This window comes from Symphodus melops, assembly GCF_947650265.1.
Source record: "Symphodus melops genome assembly, chromosome: 23".
Classification (NCBI taxonomy): Eukaryota; Metazoa; Chordata; class Actinopteri; order Labriformes; family Labridae; genus Symphodus; species Symphodus melops.
In genome coordinates this window covers 11,701,829-11,724,919 of record NC_136713.1, presented here as the reverse complement: position 1 = coordinate 11,724,919, position 23,091 = coordinate 11,701,829, and the positions used below count along the sequence as shown (strand labels likewise).

Here is a 23,091-nt window from a genome sequence, read left to right as displayed (position 1 = left end):
AAAATATCAGTGTACCATAATATAAGACAAAATTGATTTTAAAAAATGTAATTCATTCGACATCCCGTGTGTAGCATTTAAGCCATAAACTATTCAGACCAAGACTGCTTTGATTTTTTTTTTTTTGCTTATTTCTACTTTTGAAACAGATATTTTAACAGGTGTTCATGGGACTTTTAGTTGTTGCAACTTTATTGGAGCCCAATTGACTTATTAAAGGGATATACTGCTAATGCTATGGCTAACCTGTTAGCATATTTGCCAAAAGACAGACTTAGTAGTGTATTGCTTTGCGAGCACTGTACCAATCACAGAAGCAAACTCCCTTTGCCCAAATATTATTATGTTTTTTTTAATCAAACTTCAGATTAAACTAATTAGTTTAAAGGTCTTAATATTATCAAAAAAGTTTTGGTTCAACTTCATTGATTCTTTTTAAATACATCCCCATGTGAGTATATATATTTTTTGGCTTGAACATACATATCTCTCCATTTTTTTAAAGTACCACATCATTTTGAATGTAATGAATTACCAACATTCAGGGGAAGTGATTTGAAACTGTAATTTCTTCCTTTAGTTACGATAGGGTGCGAGCTACTCTGTAGGTCTCTTTATTCAGTTTTCTCACTAAACCCAAGAGTGATACTGGCTGAAACTGTTTCAGGTAGTCCGGTCTTGCCACCAGCAGACATGGAGGGTCAGATCTCATTTGGAGTCATGCTGTGTGCTTACAGATGCAAAACAGCAGCTTCAGAGAGCCGCGGAGCTGGGTGATTATTTTCTTTGGGTTTTAAGTGAAACTTTTCACATCACAATACTGATTAAAGCAGCACTGTGTTAGATCCTTCTTTTAAGATCCCCCCCCCCCTCCGCTTAACCATTGTCTGTGATGACTCAGAGGGGCTCAAGTTAAAAGACGTTTTATTCCCCTTATGACTAATCTGGTAGGGTGATCTTTGACGCACAAACAGAGCTGGCCGATAGTTGTCGTTTTTTTTTCAAGCGAAATGACAAATGAGGCATTTGATGGAGCAGTTGGTTCGTTCTTTGTACAGCTGTAGCTACTGACAGACGCTGCAGTGGCTCACCTGCAGTGTGCCCAGAAGGACAAACGTAATGCATTTATTTCAGATATTTAGTCATCACAATTAGCATGTTACCCTTATAAAGAAATGCTCTCTGCTTTTACAGAGAGGTCCCTCTTTTCGTGGTTGTCAAATTCACTGACAGCACACAGCTAATAGCATAAAAGTATATTTCTTGGACTGCCAAAAGCAATAAAACGGTAACACATCAATTTCCATTTGAAAAAGGAGTCACTGTGAGTCTGTGAGCTGAATAAAATGAACATGAAAAGACATGACAAGTCTGTGAAATCACATTTCTATAGCTCCTTAAAATTGGCTTCACTAGGTTTTGGAACACACGTTCATATATTCTGATGCCCTTAATGTTTATATTCTCTTATTAACATTTACAGCTCTTTAGCTGTTGCAGTCAGGATGTCACGTCTCAAAACCACAGAATAATTTGTAGCTAGGGGCTTGTTTAAATGTGATTGGCCACCCCTGGTTCAACCCCAAAATCTTTACCTATGATTGGCTTTCTGCCTGATCAGTTGCCGGATTTACGCTTTCTGTGTCGCAGAAGGTGGCAAGTCGCTGCCATTGCAAATCTTGCTATGACAGTAGAAAAAACCCCTAAGGGGGGCCCCATCTGACAGCAATTAATCTCAATTCCAGGTAGTTGTCTCGTGCATTATGGATTTAAAAGCAACATTTTGTCAAAGAAAGTCACAGAAGGAAAATAAAGAGAAATTATCTGTATGGCAATGAAAAAATGAAAGGTTGTTTGGTGGGGCCCCCCATCAAATTTTTTTTTTGCCCAGAGCCCCAATAAACTCTTGAATCGCCACTGCTACAGTGTCACCAAGATCAACACAAACAGGAAGTTCCTCCCAGTAGTTTTGAATATTTTTTATGTTCTAAATTATAGCACTATTACTATGTACACCACTGTTGGACTTTATTTGGGAGTTTGAAGTAGCCAGCTCCCTTCTGCGTTCACTTTATCTTCAACTGTGTCATCTCTTTTAGGAGGCCAAATGATTTACTTCCCCACGTTTTCAATTGTTGTGCTTCTGTTTGATGGAAGATTATTCTAAGATGCAGCTGGTTCTGTTAATTAACTGAAATGCCGCATTCGTCCAGCTCATTGGATGGCTTTTGTTATCATATCTTGCAGCGTTTTTTTTTTGTGAGTATTTTCATAAGTCCCTTGAAGCAATCGCACAAATCAAGGTGTTCTTCCCTTCACAGCCAAATTAAAACTCTCTTTTCATGGCATCCTGGTTCCCATCAACTCAGCGCAAGGTAAGTGTTTTGATCTATTGAGTTTTACTGCCAGTCCAGGAGCTGCTGCCGTCTTTTGTCCTGAAAAAGGACAACCCATCATAAGCCTCTGATCTTGAGTCCTCAGGCATTTCTGCTAATTCCTTTAGATAGACACTGCATGGAGGGTTGGTCTGTGGCTGTAACCTATGATGCATTTATGAGATTTAGTTTTAACTCTATAAGTGTCCTGTTTATATATTGTGCAGGGGCACTTCTATGGTCTGTCGGGGCCCTAGGCAAACATTCATTGGGGGCCCCCTTTATTATTTTCAAAACTCCGGTGTTTCTGTCACTAACACTCATTGTCTCGTGCGTACGCACAAACAGGCAGAGCTGCACACCCATCGACTCCCTCTCTCCCTGTCCTTCAGCTGCTGTTGTCATGACAACAGAGAGGCTAATCTCCAGTGGACAGAGAGAGAGAGAGAGAGAGAGAGAGAGAGAGAGAGAGAGAGAGAGAGAGAGAGAGAGAGAGAGAGAGAGAACAGAAACGTGCTCCTGAGAACGAGGAGCAAGAGTGTGCGCGCGCGTGTGTAAAGTGCTTGTGAAAGGGCAGGTGAGCAGGCACGTGTTTGTGTAGCCTGTGCGTCTTTACATTCCACCTCAGGTTTTACACACACAGCCTACTCACAACATCTCCAAAAGAGGAATCATTATTTATCTGTTTTTTCTCTCTTTCACTCCAACCCTTTTCAGACTTGCATATCAATCAATTTCCCTTCTTTCTCATCCTCCTGACCTTCATCATCCTCCGAAATCCCTTATCTAGCTGCCCTTTATGACTTCACTCTAACAGCCTTTAAATCTATAAATTTTTTCTTCCTTCTTTAAAACCATTTTTCCTTTATGTGCCTTCATCCCTCACGCTGCGTCCTTTTCTCCAACAATCCTTAAATCATCCAGTCAGTGCGTTCTTCTTTGTAACCTCTTCATCCTTTGAAACAGCCCTAGCGTGAGTCATTTTTTTTCTCCGTCTCTCTTTCTGTCACACGTACACACGCTCCTTTCATCCCTCCTCTAATTCCTTCATCCATCCCTCTATTATCGAGCTCTCGGCTTCCCAGCTCCCTTAGCTTCAACCCCTCTCTCACACGCTGTCCATCCCATTTTCTCACATTCTTCAATCCTAAATGCTTGCCTGGCATGGAGCATAAACACACACACACACACACACACACACACACACACAGTGTTTGTTATGGTTGATTAGGCTGGCAGAGCCACGGGTCAGTCCACACATGGGAAGGAGAGAGAGTGAAATGCACAGGAGAAGAAAATAATGATGAGTGGTGGAGAGATGAATCAGAAGTTGTACCTGTGATTCTTCACTTTTAGCAAGAGAAAATTGTTATTTTTTTTATTTTTTTTAATATAAAAACCTATCATCCATGGTTCAAGAGAGAATAGTGGGCTTTTGCACGAACAGTGCGCAAGAACGCGCGCGCGTCCGCGTGCAGATGTGAATTCGGGGTTGAAGTTGTTATCCAGTAGAGGGCGGAGTGAAAGAGAAAGTGAGGAGTGGGGGAAGCTGGAGCTGCAGAGGGCTGGAGCTGCGGAAAGGAGCGTTGCGGAGCGGAGCGGAGCGGACATGGGCAGGAGTGGATGCCAGGTGCATTCTGAGTATGGGCGGGTGAGAGGCAGAAGTCAGAGTCCCTCCGGTTGACTGAAGAGAAATGTGTTTTTGCAAACGTCGTTACTTGAGAGAATTGGATTTTTGTTCACCCACAGACAAACAATCAAACACTCAAACGTCTTAAGAGCAGCGGGATATGCATTACGTCATAGCCTCCCATCGCCCTAGATGACCGCGCGAACAGGACGGGATGATGCAGGGCTGTTGGACTAAACCCGCTGCTGCAGCCTCTCGAAAGCGCCCGGTGGCGGTCTCTCCTGCGCACGAGAAAGAAGGGGAGCCGCCGTCGCGCGGCCGCAGGCTCTGATGGCTCCTCGCGCCCCGGGCGGAAAAGAGACGCAGCAGTCGCCGCTGAGCGAAAGGGAAGGGGACAGCAGGTATCTGGGAAGTGACGTGGTATCCGCGCCCCACCAGCAAGCAAAACGGTGCGGTTGTCGTGCTTTTCGCAGGAGGGCAGGAGTGGGAAGGGGAACATGGCCGCGCAGTCGGACGGCGGCAAAGCCGGGGTCGGGTACGGCGGCGGCGGTTTCGCCCAGCTGTACGATGTTGACGCTGAGGAGCCGCTGGACTCTGCCGCGATCCACATCTGTCAGTGCTGCCGCACCTCCGCTTGCTACTGGGGCTGCCGCTCCGCTTGCCTCGGCTCTTTGCTCGGCGGTGGTCAGCCGGTCGGAGGGGTCGGCATACGGGAGACTCACTGCCCGCCTCGGGAGCAGCTGTGGCTGGACTGCCTCTGGATCATCCTCGCCCTCCTTGTCTTCTTCTGGGATGTTGGGACGGACTTGTGCCTGGCCATGGACTACTATCAGAGGCAGGACTTCCTCTGGTTTGGCCTCACTCTGTTCTTTGTGTTGGTGCCGTCGGTGCTGGTCCAGATCCTGAGTTTTCGCTGGTTCGTTCAGGACTATACTGGCGGGGGGCTCGGGGAGGTGGAGGGGCTCACCAAGCGGGGAACAGTCGCTCTGGGGTGCCTGTATCCCGGTAGAGACCGTCTACAGCTGGCTACCATCTGGTTGTGGCAGGCCACCATACACATTCTCCAGCTGGGACAAGTGTGGAGGTAGGGAGGGGAGGGTGGGGACACAAACAAGAACACACACCTGATCCCAACCTGTCACGACGACGCTCGTCTCCCTCTCTCCACTCACATTGAATGTCGCTAATGGGTAGAGTGGGATGTCTTCTCGATGAAGCTCCTCGAGAGAGAAAAGCGTGTTCCTCGCTGACAGGCAGGGGAGGAAGAAGCGTGGAGTGAGGACAGGAAAAGGCTCTCTGTGTGACCTCGTCATGCGCTTCAGCGGGATTAAAAGGCAGATTTATCCAGAGAGACAGACGAGAAAGACAAAGAGGGAGACACAGGGCAAAAAAAAAGAAGAAACTCTTACACTGATTAACTGTAACATCTTAGAGTTTCTTTTCTTCTTTTTTTAGGTCAATTTGTACAAAGTTAATCCTTCAACACTGACTAGTATTGTCTCTTCAGAATGTATGGTAGCAGAAGGGTCACCTTACGTCAAGTTTAAGTTTTGGAAAAGTTACTCACAACAAATGTAAACTTAAGATAATTCAGGCGATATGATCGAGCGCTGTCCGTGGTGCTGAAGTGACTTTCAGCACGATGGAGAGCGTCTTTAACGTTTTTCCTCACTTTAAAGCAGGATTTTGGGGCTGTGTGTGTGTGTGTGTGTGTGTGTGTGTGTGTGTGTGTGTGTGTGTGTGTGTGTGTGCGCGTGCGAGCGAGCGTGGTCACGCGTGGCTCTGCGTGTGTGACCAGTGGAAAAAACGGTGTCATGGCTCTTCCCGTGAGTGTCAGCATGCATGGAGAGTACAAAGAGGAATAGCATCTGTGCTTCTGGCAACACACCTCTCTCGTACTCACTCACACATGCACGCACGCACACACACACGCACACACACATAGTTGGACATCGGTAGGTGCTAAATGTAGTGCTAAAAGCACTGGTGGGAAAAAACACACGTGCACTCTTTAAGTCTTACACACGTCTGGCTATTGCAACTGTTTATTCCTTCCTTTTTCTTCGTTCAGTACTTCGTTCATTTAGGTTCAGTTTTTTTTACATGTGTGGATTTGATAGCAGTAGTAATTTGCTTATCAGCCTCTGAGCCCTCCCACCCTCTCTCATAGAAGACTCCTCCTTCACGTTGTCCACTTGCCTCTGGGCAGGCAGCAGAGAGAGTAAAGCAAGGAGTGTCTGTGTATGTGTGTGTACACCCTGCTGTGTTCAGCACATCTGTTTTGCTCTTAACCCCCTAATACACAAATCCCAGATCTATACCACCATTCACCCCACCCCGTATCCCCCCCCCCCCCCCCTCCCACCCTCCCCGGCCTGCAGAATGGACTCTCCCACCTGGAGGAAGTCGGAGAAGGAGGAAGAAGGAGGGGAAGATGGAGAGGGAGTGGCGGCGCTGGGAGCGAAGGAATCGGTAGCGCCTGATTGAGACAGATTGCCTTCGAGATGGAGAGGCTGCCGGGGGAAGGAGGGGGTGAGGTCGTAGAAGGAGGAGGGAGGAAAGGTTGCACATTCACAAAGAGAGAGTGTAAGGGGGGGATGGGAGTGGAGAGAGAAAGAGCAAGGGAAAAGAGGGAAACGTAGGAGTGAGAGTGGTGGGGGTTGGGTTGAGGCGTGGAAGATGTACTGTATTCGGCACATATGGTTGCAAAGCACATCCTTCCATGTAAAGGCATTAATTGCCTGCCAGGGTCGCCTGCCATGCTGCACAGTAAATCCTCAATCCTTTACCTGAACAGATACACAGGGACTTCCTGTTTACAGTTTTTAAGAAAGCCAAACAAATGATGCAGCTTATTTATCCTTCACTGTTCTTGAGTCAAGGGCAAATGGCAGTTTGGTGTGTTTATCCTATTTTAAGCTACATAATATAACATTAAAGCAGTGTGAACATACAGTTTATGAAGAAACTGTTTGGTGATGAGGAATGGCCCTTCCATGCGTTGTCGGTTGTTAGTAATAGTGTTAATATTTGTTGAAACACAATAACAGTCAGTCAATCTTCCAACCTGAAGGTCGAGGGTTCCATCCCTAGCTTGACGAAGTGTCCTCAAGCAAGACACCAAATTGCTCGGGCTACTAAGCCAGAGGCGTGTGAAGGGTAGCCTCTGCCCATCACTGTGTGAATGTGGAGTGAATGGGTAAATGTCACGTGTAAAATGTTTTTTAAAAAAGCCGCTTTGAGTTGGAAGATGGCTAGAAAAGTCCATTAACATTCAGCCTTTACTGAATGCCAAAAAAAAAAGGAACCCGAGGCCTTTAAGAGAAGCACATATCACACTGTCGACACTAACCTTCACAGAGGACGCTGCTTTGTCTAATCCCAAATCTATTGACGATTTATCACCTTTGGTAATAGGTAGCAGGTTATAAGCATCAGAACGAAAGTTTAAAAAAAACAAAACATTGCATGTTTGGAGCATGTTTACTAACTGGTTGATTTATTGTGAGAATCAAGTGCTTTTAACTTTTTTGCTCACTAGCCACTGTGGCTCGTGGTTCCCAGATTTACGAGCCACTCAGAATTTTCACAAGCCACAATTATCACCTTGGTATAGGTAGCAGGTTATAAGCATCAGAAAGAAAAAAAACATTGCATGTATGACGCCTATACAGTATGTTTGTTAATTGGTTAATTATTATTGCGAAAAATCAAGGGCTTTTGACTCTCTTGCTTACCAGCCTCTGTGGCTCGTGGTTTCCAGAGTTACGAGTCACTCGGAATTTTCACAAGCCACAATTTTGTAATTGGGAAATGACGTTTTACCTGAACTAGATTTGCAACCAGCAAAATGTACCACTCCTTCTAAGTACATACCCACTCTCTACCTGACGTCCACTTTCGTTGAACAGTCTTTTTCTTCCGTGTTCTGTTCGTCGTCGGTCACGAGCCGTGCAAGCTCAAAGGCAGCAGGCTTCACAAACAGATCTGGTGGGTCGGCGCTGTGTGCCGGTAGTTCTCATTGGAGTCGTCGTGTTTTAGTCTCACGTTAGATGAGTTTATCATTTCGGATTCCTTTTGAGAGGACCACAATTATATTAATAACTCAACCTGCCAAAGTGGCTATTAGGAGTGTTACATGCTACTGCTGATATCCACCAGCATTTGGCAAATGTGGCCGTGGTTTTTCTGGTGAGCGGGAACCATTATAGCTACCGGCGTCCTGCCTATTTACCTTTCCTCACATTACCCTCATTCATGTTTTTACCAACACCATGAGGAGTCATGAATTAGAGATGCTGTGAGACAAATTGTATACTGTACGTCATATTTCCCGAATACTGAAACATCAAATGTCATTAAAACCCACATGGTGGAGTGTTTCATGCCACGTGTGGGAAAAGAGGAAGCAATCAACACTCTGAGTTTTTCAGCCGTCTCTCATCTTTGTGTCGCTACATCATTAATTAGCCAGAAGTGCTCCTGTGATTGGCAGCCTGAGTGCCTTCGCATGCCCAGCCTCTGCATCAAGCCAGAGATTATGTGTGAATATGAGCGGCGTGCGTGCACATGGACGCGCTTCCTGTGGCTTCCAGTGTATTATTTATGTGTTATGAATTAAGCTTGTATGTTCTGAACCAGTTGGCTGTAATTTTTTGTACATGCATGCAAAGTCATACATAATTCAAAAGAGCACACACACACACTCAATGACATCACTGAACATAGAGTACAGTGTTATTGCGCACACGGGGAGGCAGGATCAATAGAATACATTTGCCCACATGAACATATGGACATACACACTTCTTCTCCGCGCACACATACTCACAAACTCGTGAGTGCTTGAGGCCATTTTAATTGAGATCTCTGCCTACATCCCACCCACATGTGCTGTAGTTTCCCAGAGAGAAAAATCTCCCAGTTAATATAGATCAAATCTTCTCTACACGATAAGACAATGATCAAAGCTTGGGCTATTAATAGAGCAAGATCAGAAGTGCAAGGAAGAAGAGCAGCGTGAGATATTTGTTGTTTGGCGTGTTTTTTAGGTGCAGATCAGCAGGGAGAACACGGTGTCTCCTTCAACTGTTCATTTTGGCTGTTTATTTCTGGATGGAAAGATTTGCCAGCCAGGACTTTGAATTATCTTTGCCATCGGTGTTGCATTCATATATGCATAAAAACATTTTTGCTTTCAGCTTGGGCGTGGAGAAAACTTGTGAGGGGAGGGAATTTTGGTCCAGAATCCAACTTGTGATGTCACAAGTTGAGAACAGTTTAAACAGAGTGTCTTTCTCTGTGTTGTTAGACTTAAGGCAGAACCCAAACAAAGGACTGGGTGGATTTATTGCACGTCTTGTGGGTTGGTAGCCACTCAGGCTACCCAAATAATTCTTCAATCATTGTTCCCTTTAATTTGGAAAAACACAGTAACACTGAAAAGGAAATGGATATGTTTGACTATAATTGTGTTACTTGATTAACACCTATGAGGTGTTGATTGATTGACACAACCAAAAAAGAAGGTGTTAGAAGCCTGTATGTGTAAAAAACAAAATAATCAAAACCAAGTAAATTTCAGACACAGGGTTCTGTCGGGGCCTTAGGCAAACATCTATTGGGGGCCCCTCCAACCAGAATTCCTCATTATTTTCACAGCAATAATGCATGCAACACTTAACAGGGCATTGAGAGTGAGTGCTGTAAGATGGGGCCCCATTAGGGAGGTTCACTGTCATTGCAAAATTTGTACATTTTGAGGCAATGCTGTGGCCCTGGGCATGACATTCATTTACAATGAGGCCAAGACACATTAACCATGTCAGATTTAAAGATTCTATTACATCAGATCTTAGTTTTGCTGAAATTTTAAAGCAAAGTTACAAAATACAGAATTCATCAAAAGTGACAAAATAAGTTGAAGATTTACTGAGTCCAAACATTTAGATTTGAAGGTTGTGAATGTATTAATTAGATTGACTAATGATCCCCTTCAGGTACATCAGGACGCTGTACCTGGGCCTCATGTCACGTCGGCAGAAGGAGCACCAGCGGCGCTGGTACTGGGCCATGATGTTCGAGTATGCAGACGTCAACATGCTGCGACTGCTGGAGACTTTCCTGGAGTCGGCGCCACAGCTGGTCCTGCAGCTCTGCATCATGATCCAGGAGAACCGAGCCGAGACTCTGCAGTGTACGTGGAGTTAAGAGATCGTCACACTTTGGTTGTTCGGAGAAAACTCAACTTCTAACTTCCTGCCAGTTTTGCTAACTTAACACCGTGTTTTCATGATGCCCACAATGCACAAACAGTAATGAGCCATTTTGCACACATCACACTCAGGGATTTGTGGCTGCAGATGGTGCTGCTTTTGGATTTTCACTCTGGTTTTTTTTTTTTTTTTTTCAAGGTAGTCCTAAAAAATCTGCACAATCATAGGTGATTTGGGGGATGTGCCAGCCACAATCCTCCAGCCGCCTGCTTCTTATTCATCAAGGAAATGTATCATCTTGGCGGCCACCAACTGCTGTTATTCATCCCTTTCTATCACTCTGGAGTTTTGAGACACCTTTTACTTAAATGCAAATATATGACTACCGTAAGGGGGTGGATACACACGGCAGCTGGGCCATTAAAAATAACTTTTAATTCGAGTTTCATACCGATGAGCGTCATCGCTTATGATTCTGAGGTGTCACACTCTACAGTATTTCTTTTTTAAGAACAAACACGCATTGCTACACAAAAAAGCTCAGATGAGTCATAGAATGTGGTGATGCACTTCTCGCTTCATAAGCGTTGATTACACTTTTACCCAAGAAACTAAAGAAGCATCCAAATAACCCATCGCTTTTATTGTGTTTCCTCTGTCTTTGTGACCTTCCGATATCTCCGCAGGTATCTCTTCGCTGGGCTCGCTCTTGTCTCTCGCCTGGGTTCTGGCCTCCTACCACAAACTGCTGCGAGATTCTCGTGACGACCAGCGCAGCATGAGCTACCGCGGGGCACTGCTGCACCTCTTCTGGCGCCTGTTCACCATCTCGTCCCGCGTCCTCTCGCTTGCCCTCTTCGCCTCCCTCTTCCACATCTACTTCGGCATCTTTGTGGTCATGCACTGGTGCGCCATGGCTTTCTGGGTAGTGCATGGAGGTACAGACTTCTGCATGTCCAAGTGGGAGGAGGTGCTCTTCAATATGGTGGTTGGCATTGTGTACATCTTCTGCTGGTTTAACGTGAAGGAAGGGCAGACACGCTATCGGATGGTGGCGTACTACATCGTGGTGCTGGCAGAGAACACCATCCTCACCGGGCTGTGGTGAGTCATAGTAGCAACATGTCATTTTTTTATATCACTATTCGCTCTTCCTTTAATCTCTTAAATTGATGCATGTTATTTAACATCAGTAAAGAAATAGAGAAGAAGGCGGAATTGGTAGATTTTTATGTCTTGAGTCCGAAGACATGCTTGTTAGGTTAAATTGTGATTCTAAATTAATAAATAAATCTGTAGGTGTTACTGGTTGTCTGTCTCTAAAGCCCCATTTCCACGAGTTTGGTTTGTCCCGGTTCGGAACGCATTTTGCAGTGTTTCCATAGATTAAAGTCGGGAAAGATCCCCAAATTACCGACCCGTTCTGTCCTACTCTTTGGTACACTTCTGTTGGGGTGCCAAGTATATCAATCCGATCCAAAAAGGTGGAGCTAAACATTGAAGTCCATTGATTGGTCAAAAGAATCGTTGCTTTCGCCACATGCCAATGACAGAGTCGATGAATTATAGGATGTCTTCCATCGTTGGTTTTGTTGATTGAGTCGTATTTTTCTCCTTTTTTGAATTTATTGGCGGGGTAGCGCTTAGCGCTTAGCTGTTACGATCTGACGCAGCTATCGGCATCCTGCTTACACGCCGTTTACCAAATATGGCACGGTTGGCTGTGGAAACGCAATCAGGATCAAGCTTTACCATACCAAACTGTACTGATCCATAGCGGACCGCTTGGTGGAAACGGGGCTTATATGTCAGCCCTGTGGTCAACTGGCAAAAAGTCCAAGCCTCTCGCCCAATAACAGCTGGGATCGGCTCCGGGTCTGGATAGGTGTCTCATCCGAGGCACATTTTACCAATCTAGTTTGAAAGCTCAAAGTGAAGATTTCTTTTTTAGAAATAAGTCTTGCTTTACTTTAACATAAGAGTAAGCTACATTTCTTACGTTATCCTCGTCCACTTTTATGAACACTTATTTCAGCGTATCACGCATCTCTTCACTTTAAAAACCAAAATCCCTCACTCACCACTGCATGGCTTTGGAAAAATGACAAACAGACCTTAAATTGATGTGTTAGTGCAAGGCTATTTGTTTTTTTGCTACCAATGTCCTATTACCCTTCTCTAGAAATGAATGAAACTCTGACACAGATGTAAAAACTCCCTTTTTTAATATAGTTCTGGTGACGCTGTTTATTTGTCTTCTTGTACACAAAAGCATTGCATGTCCAAATCCGGATAGTTTTTATTCCACTGTGCCATAGAGCTTAAATGTTGTTCATCACATATTAAAAACACACCAGTGAGCAACATTATTGCACTGGGTGATGACTCGAACACACACACTGCAGTTTGTTTGACTTAATCCCACATAAACCGTCCTGCTGCCCCAAGCGCATACAAAAGCTGCAAATGTGGATGGATGTGCTGCTGGAAATAGTCCCCAGCAGATTTGCCATTTCTTCTGTTTGAGCACATTTTGTTGGAATCAAACAATATCCAGTTGCTTTAGAAAAGTATTTCACCTTATAAGCAAAAGGAAGTACATGTTTGTGACCTGCTTTTTAAAGATTGTTTACACTGGGAAGATCCAATTGGGTGGAGCTGCTAATGATGGAGGACATTGATGTTAACAAACTGCATAAGTGTGGTACATAAGGATGTGGTGATACCTCGCAAGACAATTCAAAATCATTGTCACGAAGTGAAGATTTCAGGTTTTTATTGTGATGCAATGTGAGTTGAAAACAGTCAAGGCATAAAGAGGGTGTGCAAATATTGAAAGAGGCTGACAAACTACACAAATAGCACAACCTACATAATGCAGCATGTAAAACCGCACCTCAAGACTCCAAAACATATCCTTGAACAAGGAGAGACTCACCAAGAATATTACACAGATTGGTGTTTAAAGGATTGGCATGTTAGAGCCCGTTGAAATGACATATTTTCAGCCAAATCATTTTAATATTTCTTACTTTTGATGGTCAACTTAGCTAAAAATTTGAGTTTAGCTAAAAGGGCATCGCTTGTTAGACAGGCAACTGCTTTGGGCCCCAGACCAGTATTGGGGCCCCAAAGAGCTGACAAACTTTGCACCAAAGAAGTAACCGAAAATGTGTAAATTTTGCAATGACAGTACAGAACCTCCCTAAGGGGGCCCCATCGACGACAGTTCTATATGTGATCAGAGGTGCTGCTTGTCAACAGGCACGACAGGCAACTACTTGGGGCCCCAGGCCAGTAGGGGGCCCCCCAACCACTGACAACCTTAAACCACAGCATTGCTTCAAAATGTACAAATTTTGCAATGACAGTGAACCTCCCTAATGGGGCCCCATCTGATCACATTCACACAATGTACTTGAAACAATGCTGCAAAAACTTACAAATAACCTCTGTAATCTTGGTGACTTACTGTATATCAGTAGCAATCCTCAAATCTGTTGATTAACATCGACTCTGTGCTGCAGGTACGCCTACAGGGACCCAGTGTTGACCGACTCCTACGCTGTCCCAGCACTGTGCAGTGTCTACCTGACATTCGCCTGTGGCGTCCTGGTCATGTTGCTGTACTACGGCTTCCTGCACCCCGCCACGGCCCACCTCCAGCCAAGCCCCGCCTCTTCCTGCTGCGCCCAGCTGCTCTGGGGACTCCCCCTCCCACCATCTGCTCCGCCCACTGCCCCACCCACGCCTGCCCACATGGCCAAGTCCCAGACAGAAGAGGATGTGGCCGAGACGTGTCTCCCCGTCTTCCAGGTGAGGTCGGCTCCTCCCACCTCCAAACCAGAGGGTCCACTTATAAAGATCGACATGCCCAGGAAGCGTTACCCAGCCTGGGACGCCCATTATGTTGACAGGCGTCTGCGGAGGACTATAAACATCCTGCAGTACATTACGCCAGCTGCTGTGGGCATCCGTTACCGTGATGGACCTCTGCTCTATGAACTGTTGCAGTATGAGTCCTCACTCTGACACACAAACAAGTTGGCACATACACATGAGCACATATGCACCACAAAGATGTGTTTGTATACATGTTTAGAGGAGATTTAGAAACACATTCTCACAAGCTCAAATTGGCACGTGATGCAAGCACACAGGCACTAAAGCAATCTGTCACACTTATACAAGCACACTGAGAAAACACACACACACAAACACACACACAAACACAGTCCTTGTGGGTCCCTCTGACCTGCAAGTCCCATGGCCATGACTCAACAAGCTGCTTCAGCGCGAGTCCTTCTTTTTCCTCCTCTCATCCATCTGTACTTCTCTCTTTTCAACATTTCTGGTCACCGTTCATCTAGTCTCAGTGATTCTCAGTGATTTCATCCAATACCTCCGGTGTTAGCTGTGAGGAAGGTACAGGACAAAAAAAAAAAAATGAAACGTGAGCGCCAATTGTGACACAGGAGTCTTTGACCACTGCATGCCATTTACATTGCATCGCTCACACTCTCACAGGTCCCAGTATCAGAATCAGAAATATTTTATTAATCCCTGGAGGAAATTCGGAGAAGAATAAAAAAGAAAAGTGCGACACAGAGCAAGAAAAAGCAAGAAACAACAATTGTAATAAAATGAGTTTGTGAACTTGTTGTTAGTGTAGTCAAATGTCGGGAGTGTATATGTTTTCACCAAATAACTCTTAAAAACAAAACGTCCCAGCGTGATAATTCTAACTTTCACCACAGAATCTAGATTTGAGGAAAAAAAATGTCTGACACATATTTGAATATTCCAGTTAGACCCAGCCTCCATCTGCTAACATGGTGGAGGCGGGGTTTATGACCTATATTGCAGCGAGTCAGCAGGGGGAGCTCTCAATGTTTTGGCTTCAACTCCATGAGGCTGTTGATATGTCCATCTTCATATACAGTCAATGGATCAATCAGATTCTGTTATCTTGAGACTTGCTAGAGCAATTAAATGATTAGCTCATGTAAGTTTCGTGTGAAATTGAAAGCTGGGGTATCAACTTGCCTTGGAGTGTTAACAGTTAAAGAAATCACCCAGAGAACTGCTTCAATAACATGGCGTGCGTAGCTTATTTGCTAAGTATGTACACCAACAGGAATGTAAAAATGACAAGCCAAGATTATAAAGTGACTTTCCTGCTAAATCTTTTCCTTGGCAGCGCACAGGGAGTCTTACAAAGTCAAAAAAAAAAAAGTTGCTAATAATCAAGAAGTGCCGGTGGATGGATTTCAAAACTTTGGCTGGATGAAAAAAAACTATCTACGGGTATTTATGATGATGCTAATCAGGCCTGTCTAGCCAGAGAGACAAAAGATTGGCCCCATTCCTGTCAGACAGAAAGCAAATCAGTTTACCAAAATGTCTATTTCGTTATAAATACAAAATCTAAGCATGTATGCGTGACAGTTAGAAGCTAATGGAAATGGAGATCAAAGTGGAAGCAGCTTAGAAGAAGATGGATAACTGTTGCTTGATATGTTGTTAAATCACTTTGTTAAGATCTTTAATACTGACTCATCTTACCAAACCGATGTGGCCAATTCCATGTTTATTCTAAACTTCAAGCCTTCCATGAAAAAAAATGAAAAGCATGTCCTTCTTTACGGAGGAAATAACAAACACACAAGACTAATTAATTCAGATTTTTGTCTAGCAGCTCCCACCAGTGTGTGATGTCTTAATTATGTTGTTCCCACGCTAGCAGGGTGCTGCCACTGAAGCTGGTTTAAAACAGTTTTGGACTTCAATCGTCACCTCCATCTCGATGACTTGTCTTCCCCTGAAAAGCGTCCAATATCAAGTCCTCAGAAGCCACCCACGGCTGAGCTGTGATGTATGGCTCATTATTTATTTTTTTGGGTTTGTTTATCCCTGTAATCCAAGCTGTTACACTGGCAGCAACAACTGAGCTGAGTTATCAGTCATCAGCCTGTTGACAGGAACACTGCTCCTGAAATCACTCGCTGTCAGGCGGCTTGCCTTAACACTTACATGGCGGCCGGTGAAAACGCGGTTTTTGGAAGAAACACAAATCTACATATGCTTGTTATACTGCTGTTCAAGAGGGTAGACCAGTTGAAAGAGCATTGAAAGGGATACTTCAACATTGTTTGGGAAATATAAACCTTCGATTTTCTACCCAGGTGTATCAAAGTTTTAAAAAAAAATCGAACTCAAGTGGTGTCCACCTGTGATTGTCAATGTTTCTGGCTCGTTTCTCAATCGTTAGACTCACAACAAAAACACCAGAAAGATTTTAACTCTGCCCTAAATCGCATACTTTCATACTATTCCGACAAAATGTCGAGTATGTAGAAAAATCCGCAATCATATTATGCAATCTCGTGGATGCCATCTTGTTATGCAAGATGTTATGCCAGATCTGCCTGAATTTTTAAGTATGAAACGTGAGCGCCCACGTCATATTAAACTGCCCCACAATGCTTTGCAGCTCTCATACGATCCAAAAGCAAGCTAGCCAGTCAATTAGCGGTATCAACATTTAAGTGACTGTAATGTAGTGCATAGTCAAATATTGTTTAAAAAGCAAATTAGCTGCATTAGTAATACATGGATGTACATTATTGATGAATTCCTTTCAGCTTGATAAAAGCTTTTTTTCATTTAGCTCGGATCCAAAGTGCGTCACGTGATCAGACTGTTAGCATGTTGCTAATTGTGTCCTAACAGTCGAGTGAGTGTGGAGTAGGAAACAGGCGATTATGGGCTTTCAGGACACTTCGATATGAGGCAATTGGTCTAAATTACCCACTCAACCATGAGCTGTTAAGTCTGAGGAATTGAGTTGGTTAACTCATTTCTTTTTACCTTAACAACCATCAGATTTTTTTTTCTGTATTTTCAAATCTTTGAAACACCGACTTACGCTACATAACTTGATCTCGTATTAACTGAAAAGTTTTAGCAGATCAGAAGCTATATGAGCCGGTTCAAGACCTTATGACCCCCTCAGAGTTGTGTTACAACCCTCATTGGAAACACCTGCGAAAGACTGAGTGATCAATCTGAATTAATATTAACAGAATGCTGCAGTCTTAAAAAAAAAAAAAAGGAAACTAACCCAAAAAAATGTTGAGGTATCCCTTTCAGTTTGAGGAACAGGATAGGTTGAGCTTACATTTCTTTTCTGTGGTGCTAGCAGATAAAATCAGACAGAATAGTGAATTTGCTGCAAAGTATTCAGTAGTTTCACAAGGTGTGAACACGCAACAGAAGCAGCAACACTGGTGTTCATATGGTGCAACATGCTCAAGCGACAGAGTCAATTGGCTGCTAATCCCACTTCATATGGTGCAAATATGAAACACACATGTACTTATGGTGCAATAAGGGCAGATTGTCCCTTTGTATTCTATGGTGCAACTTGAGTACTGCCTTCAGTTATCGGCCAAGGCTGTGCCAAAGGCTCCGTCCAAACGGGCAATTGCTCTTCATGTCCCGCTGAAGCTATGCAAGTCTCCGACGCAAGGAGATGTGCTTAGTGTACACGCTCACATAATCACAAACACAAATGCATGCACACAGGGTCCTACCCCACAGCAGGGAGACATAACTAGTACACACACACACACACACACACACACACACACCTACACACACATAGTGGAAAGTATTGTTACAACAAAGGGATGTATCCCTACCTCACCACAAACACACACACTCACACTAACGTCCAATAATCCCTTACCCCTTTATAATTTGGGAACAATGTTCATATGGTGCTATTGAGTAAAGCTGGATGGTTTTTTGTAAAGTTGTGGTCACAGTGGTATGAAAGATTTAGCCAAATAGATCAAGTGTTTCACATTCGGATTGACTGAATCATGTAATTCAGTCAATCTGTCCAGGAGTGTACTAAAAAACAACAACACCGTCTGTCTCTGCCAAACTTGGTGACACACAAAAGCTACAATGCCTTATCAGCTACACAATTGAAGTTGGGTTTTTTTTTGGTTTTTTAAATATTGTAATCTCACCCTGGTCGTTCGCACACCCCATATATGGAAGCTGTAGTCCATGAAGCAGGGCACATGGGTTGGAATCTAATCCACTGTCCTGTCTCTCTTATAAAGGCCCACAAAACAAAATCTTAAAACAGAGTGAACTGTAAAAGATGAAGATAAGGAGGGTGGTGTTACTTTTTATTACACTCTGATCTGGACACACTGTACACGAAGCATGTGTTCAGTGTTTCAGAGCACAGGAATAAAAGGAAAACAGAATACTGTGTTAGCACGTTTTCCTCTAAAAATAAACAAAACAAAAAAAAAACAAATATGTGACCTGTAGAGAACACAGCTAGACATTTTCTGTTTGTTTAACAAACTGTGCTCGTGAATTTCTTGCATGAATGTTCTAGATTCGAGGGCCACGTGTGCTCTTAGAAAATAAGTGGCTACTGCAGAGGTCTTCTGTGATTCTGGGTTCTTCAAGGGTGATTTACGTTTGTCCCCACTAGCTTTCCCCCATGCACTGAGCTCTGACATTTTGACCCAAACCATGGTCCCTTTTTGCACCCAAGTTCCAGCCAATCAGAGTCAGGTTTAACAAATCCAAATCAGGTCGAACACAACCAAAAACTACAGTACCGTCTTACAGGATTATTCATGTGTAGCACTTCGATTCAGCTGTAGCTTCATCATTAAACTGCAGGTATCTTATCATCGCTGTTTATTTTTAACTCAGATTACCCTTCATATCACCCATAGTCAAAACCTCATGTATCGCCAATTAGTCTACAGCTGAGTCTGCTTGCTACAAATGAAAAGAAACCCATAGCCTTAGCCAGGCCCACTCTGTAAGGAATACAAATACAGTCGGTTTCATTGTATGGCAACACATCAAAAGCTATGCAAGGTTTCACACAGAAAGGTTCTGGGCTTGGATGACCTTAATAAACTTACCACATCACTGTTCACAAGTATTCTTTTTGTTGTATGTCATATTTTGCCTTTTGTCTTCATTTGCATAGCGAGTGTGAAAGGAGCAAAACCCAGGAATGCAAATATGTGTGTATTTCTTTTTTTCTTTAATTTTTTCTATTTAGTTTGGTTATATTTTTTCTATCAAGTTTGTACGAGAAGATTAGGGCTACTATGTTTGTTTGTTTCTGAAAGTCGGATTTCTGAGATTTAAATTAGAAGAAAATTATTCGATAAAAGTCAGAATTTTGATTTCGAAATATGTCAAAATTCTGTCTTTAATCTCAGAAATTAGATTTTAATGTCAGAATACGGATGCAAAAAGTCTGTATTATGAGAAAAAAAAGTCAGAACTCGGAGGAAAAAGTCATAAAGAAAAATTCAGTGGCCCTAATACTCTTCCATAAATCTGCCTGTTTTTTTTCAGTTGATATTTGTTGGGAGTGGGAATTTGTTTCCCAGGATAAACACATAAATGTTCCACTATCAGGGTCTGCCAAGCATATAAGGCCTGTTGGGGAGCTTGTATGTATGTGCGGCATGAGTATGAGTGTGCAGATTACTGCATGTGGCAGTAACGCTTCATATGATTTTTTTTTTTAGCCAAAGTTTGAACTGCTTGGTCCAGAGCTATTGTCATTACTCATCATGGTTTTGTAGAAGTTGAGGCCAAATGCTAAGATGTTTCTGATCTGAGACCAGTTCTATCAGATCTGAGACCAGTTCTATCAGATCTGAGGCCAACCACAATTTTTTTTTTTTAAGTACAAAACTCAATCACAGAAAACGCATTGCGAGGCTTTCAGTGGTTTGACTCAGGTGTGGATACTAAAAGCACAGTGCAGGGTCATATTAGACTTTAATGTGGATGTATCTAAAAAGACGTACCATGAGCGTTTATTTTGTTTGACTCATTATTTTATACTGTGTTCTTCAGCTTGGAAAATAAGTAGCTTTAGAGATTTCAATGTGCAAAGTATATTTTATTTCTCGTGGTGGGCATTTTGATTGTAAATACCTTTTTCTGGTAATCCTCGGTTGGATCTATGTTCGATGACTTTGCTTAGATGGATCTTTCAAATGTAATGATAGTAAATGTTCTTTATAAATATCCAGAATGTAAGACGAGAGAAGAAAAATCAGCTTAACTGGAAACTGTGTTTTTGTAGGAGTCTGTGCCATCGTGTTGTCTTGAGTATAAGCACACTTATACTAGATCTGTAGGCAGGATGAGGTTACAGAGGTGATTGGCCAGACAGCCCGCAACGTTTTGGTGCTTATTCGGACACATTTTCAGCACCACCCAAACTGTAGGCTACATTAAACCTGAGCTGACAGCCGATTAGCTTAGCTTAGCTTAGCTTAGCTTAGCTTGAAAGTGGAACAAGGGAGAAAACGACTCGCAAGCTAACACAAACTAGCTTTGTTAAAAGATTAACTCTGAATTCTAACTTTTGAACCAAATATAGTCAAATATAAATTAAATAGGGATCGATTCAGAGTTGGAAATTATATCCACAAAATAGTGCCTCCAGAAATTAGATGATGGAACTGCTGAATCTAAAGGCTTTTCCAGGGAATTTAAGCGAGGGGATTGGTGTCGGACACAGTCTGTTTGTAGTTTTTCCAGCAAATATAAAATGTAAGTTTGAATCATTAAGAGTTGCTAATAGTTGCTGTTTTCTCCCAATTTCCAGTCTTTATGCTAAGCTAAGCTTTATACTTCTTTGGCTATACTGTAGCTAGCATACAGACATGAGAGCGATATCTTTAGCCTCAGAATCATCTGGTGGTGATTAAGAAACAAAGTTGTTTTTCTGAAAATGTAAATTTCCTAAAAACAAGTCATAGCAATGAATTAAGATGCGGATTTAAGAGGTTTCTTTCTCAGCATTTTGGAGGAACAACCCCTTTCGTACAATAGTCAAATAAATGCAATTTGAGGAGTCCATTTGTGTGGGATTAACAAGCCTGAGAAAATGATTGTGTTTGCAGAGTACAATGATACGATTAACAGGTCAAACAGAGCACAAACACTTGTCTTGCTAATTGTACTGAAAGCCAGGGCTGTCTGACTAACACCTCTTAACTCCACTGTACAAGTGATGGCGTCTGTCATCGGCTCATAAAAACACCATTCAGGACTCTTCTAGTCTATGGGGGGGGGATTCCCAAATCCACTTCGAATGTTTCTGACCATCCACAAAGGAATCAGGAGAGAAACGAGAAAGCACATTGGTGTAACTCTTGTTTTGTCCGTGTACTCTGTGTCTAAGATAGTGAAGTATTCTGGCAAAGAGTTGAATGATATTTTCAATGGCTCCAGGTGGCCAGCATTAGGAAATGTGTTATTTTTGTTACAATACCTCCGGAAAATAAAGTCTATTTATCTGTAAAGAGACAAAGATTTACAATAAAACAGATGACGACATAGAAATGATGACAGAGTTCAAATATTGTAGAGCAGATATAAATGAAAACATGTACAGTTCATTTTGTTTGAACAAAAAAAGAAAAATGTTTATGCGTCAGTAATTACTTTGATTTTATATCTTTACCATTTATTACATTGTATTGTTGTGACTGCAATGGAGAAAAAAAAATATAAAGGAATATAAATTCATTTTTTCCAAATGTGTGTCGCTCGTGTGTTGCTTTTCCTTTTCTGTGTTTCTTTTTCCACTGGATATGATTTTGTTTCAATTGAAACACGGAAGTCCAATGTTCAATCCATTTACTCATTTTCAAAATTTTATTGAACTCCAGGAAAACTCTTAAATACCTTCCATGACGTTTTTTTACACTTTTCAAAAGAAAAAAAGACAAAACAGTAACATTGATGATCAAACAAATTAAAAGTGGCTATGACATGATGTACTGTACCTTTAAAACACTGGTTTTCAACCTTGGGTCCAGTTGTCAAAATTAGATGCACACAAACAGCATTTACACATATTAAAGCCAGGGTTGTTAATTTTCTCCAGATACACTTTTCAAGATTTTGGTTGAAATTGTCTTTAGGTCCTGACAGATATTAATAACACATGTTCTCTGAAAAGGGAAACAAAGAAAATATGTCACATGTTGCAGTTTAGGGAGCCCTCTTAAATCTGCCTTTCTTCCTTTTACAATAGGAGACAGAGCCAGAAACCCCTGAAGCCACCCAAGCCCTTCTTGAGGGGCGTGGTCAGCTTTTAAAGCTACAGACACAGACTGTTTTGAACAGGGCTGAAATAGAGAGGTTTAAAGGCATGATAAGACATGATCAGATAAAATCTAAATGGAGGAGGGTGCAAATTAAGAGGCATAACAAATACATTATTTTATAAATCATCCTGTTCGAGAAACTAGAAACATGTGTACAACCACATGAAATTGCTTGAAACACACAGCCTAAATCGCAGCAAATATTGTAGAATAATTCAGACATTCATTGTTTCATTGTAAGAATAATTTAAACTGTCCATTGTATGGCTGTTCCACTTGTATATTTAACATAGTACAATGAATGCAAACATCGAGGCACATAGATGTGGTTTTGAAGGATGGAGGAATATCGTCTCATAATCGACATGTGATTATGAGACAAACTGGTTTTGTTTTGTTTTTTATGACCCTATTTGTAGGAGGAAGCTGCATATTGATTTTGCCAGATTACAAACCATTCACTGAACTTAATCATCTATCATTTTCTTAAGTAAATGAAATCTCGTCTCAAGCTGTTCTGCAAGATCCTTTAAATAACCATCACAAGGTTCATTTTACATGGCTAGTGAAACGAAATGTTATTTTCTCATCGTAAATATCACCTTGTTCCACTGGTATGACGTCTAACTTAGACTTTTGTTGGAAATTATTTTCATCTAAATGCTTTTATGGATAGAAAT

General features: G+C 42.5%; 1 protein-coding gene across 1 annotated transcript; it reads left to right on the top strand.

The window, feature by feature from the left end:
• Positions 1 to 3,887: 3,887 nt before the first annotated feature.
• On the top strand, positions 3,888 to 16,279 carry xkr6a (XK, Kell blood group complex subunit-related family, member 6a). The gene is made up of 4 exons (XM_079336112.1): positions 3,888 to 5,089; positions 10,005 to 10,201; positions 10,907 to 11,324; positions 13,748 to 16,279. Exons 1-4 carry the CDS (start codon positions 4,503 to 4,505, stop codon positions 14,250 to 14,252), a joined length of 1,707 nt encoding a protein of 568 aa, XP_079192238.1. The 5' UTR covers positions 3,888 to 4,502; the 3' UTR covers positions 14,253 to 16,279.
• Positions 16,280 to 23,091: the final 6,812 nt, after the last annotated feature.

What these genes read in the sequence shown, in the direction of transcription:
- xkr6a (XM_079336112.1), top strand. Translation starts at nt 4,503, where the DNA reads ATGGCCGCGCAGTCGGACGGCGGCAAAGCCGGGGTCGGGTACGGCGGC. An exon ending in CCGAGCCGAGACTCTGCAGT is followed by an intron (nt 10,202 to 10,906) that starts GTACGTGGAGTT and finishes ATATCTCCGCAG; the next exon opens with GTATCTCTTCGCTGGGCTCG. An exon ending in ACCATCCTCACCGGGCTGTG is followed by an intron (nt 11,325 to 13,747) that starts GTGAGTCATAGT and finishes TCTGTGCTGCAG; the next exon opens with GTACGCCTACAGGGACCCAG.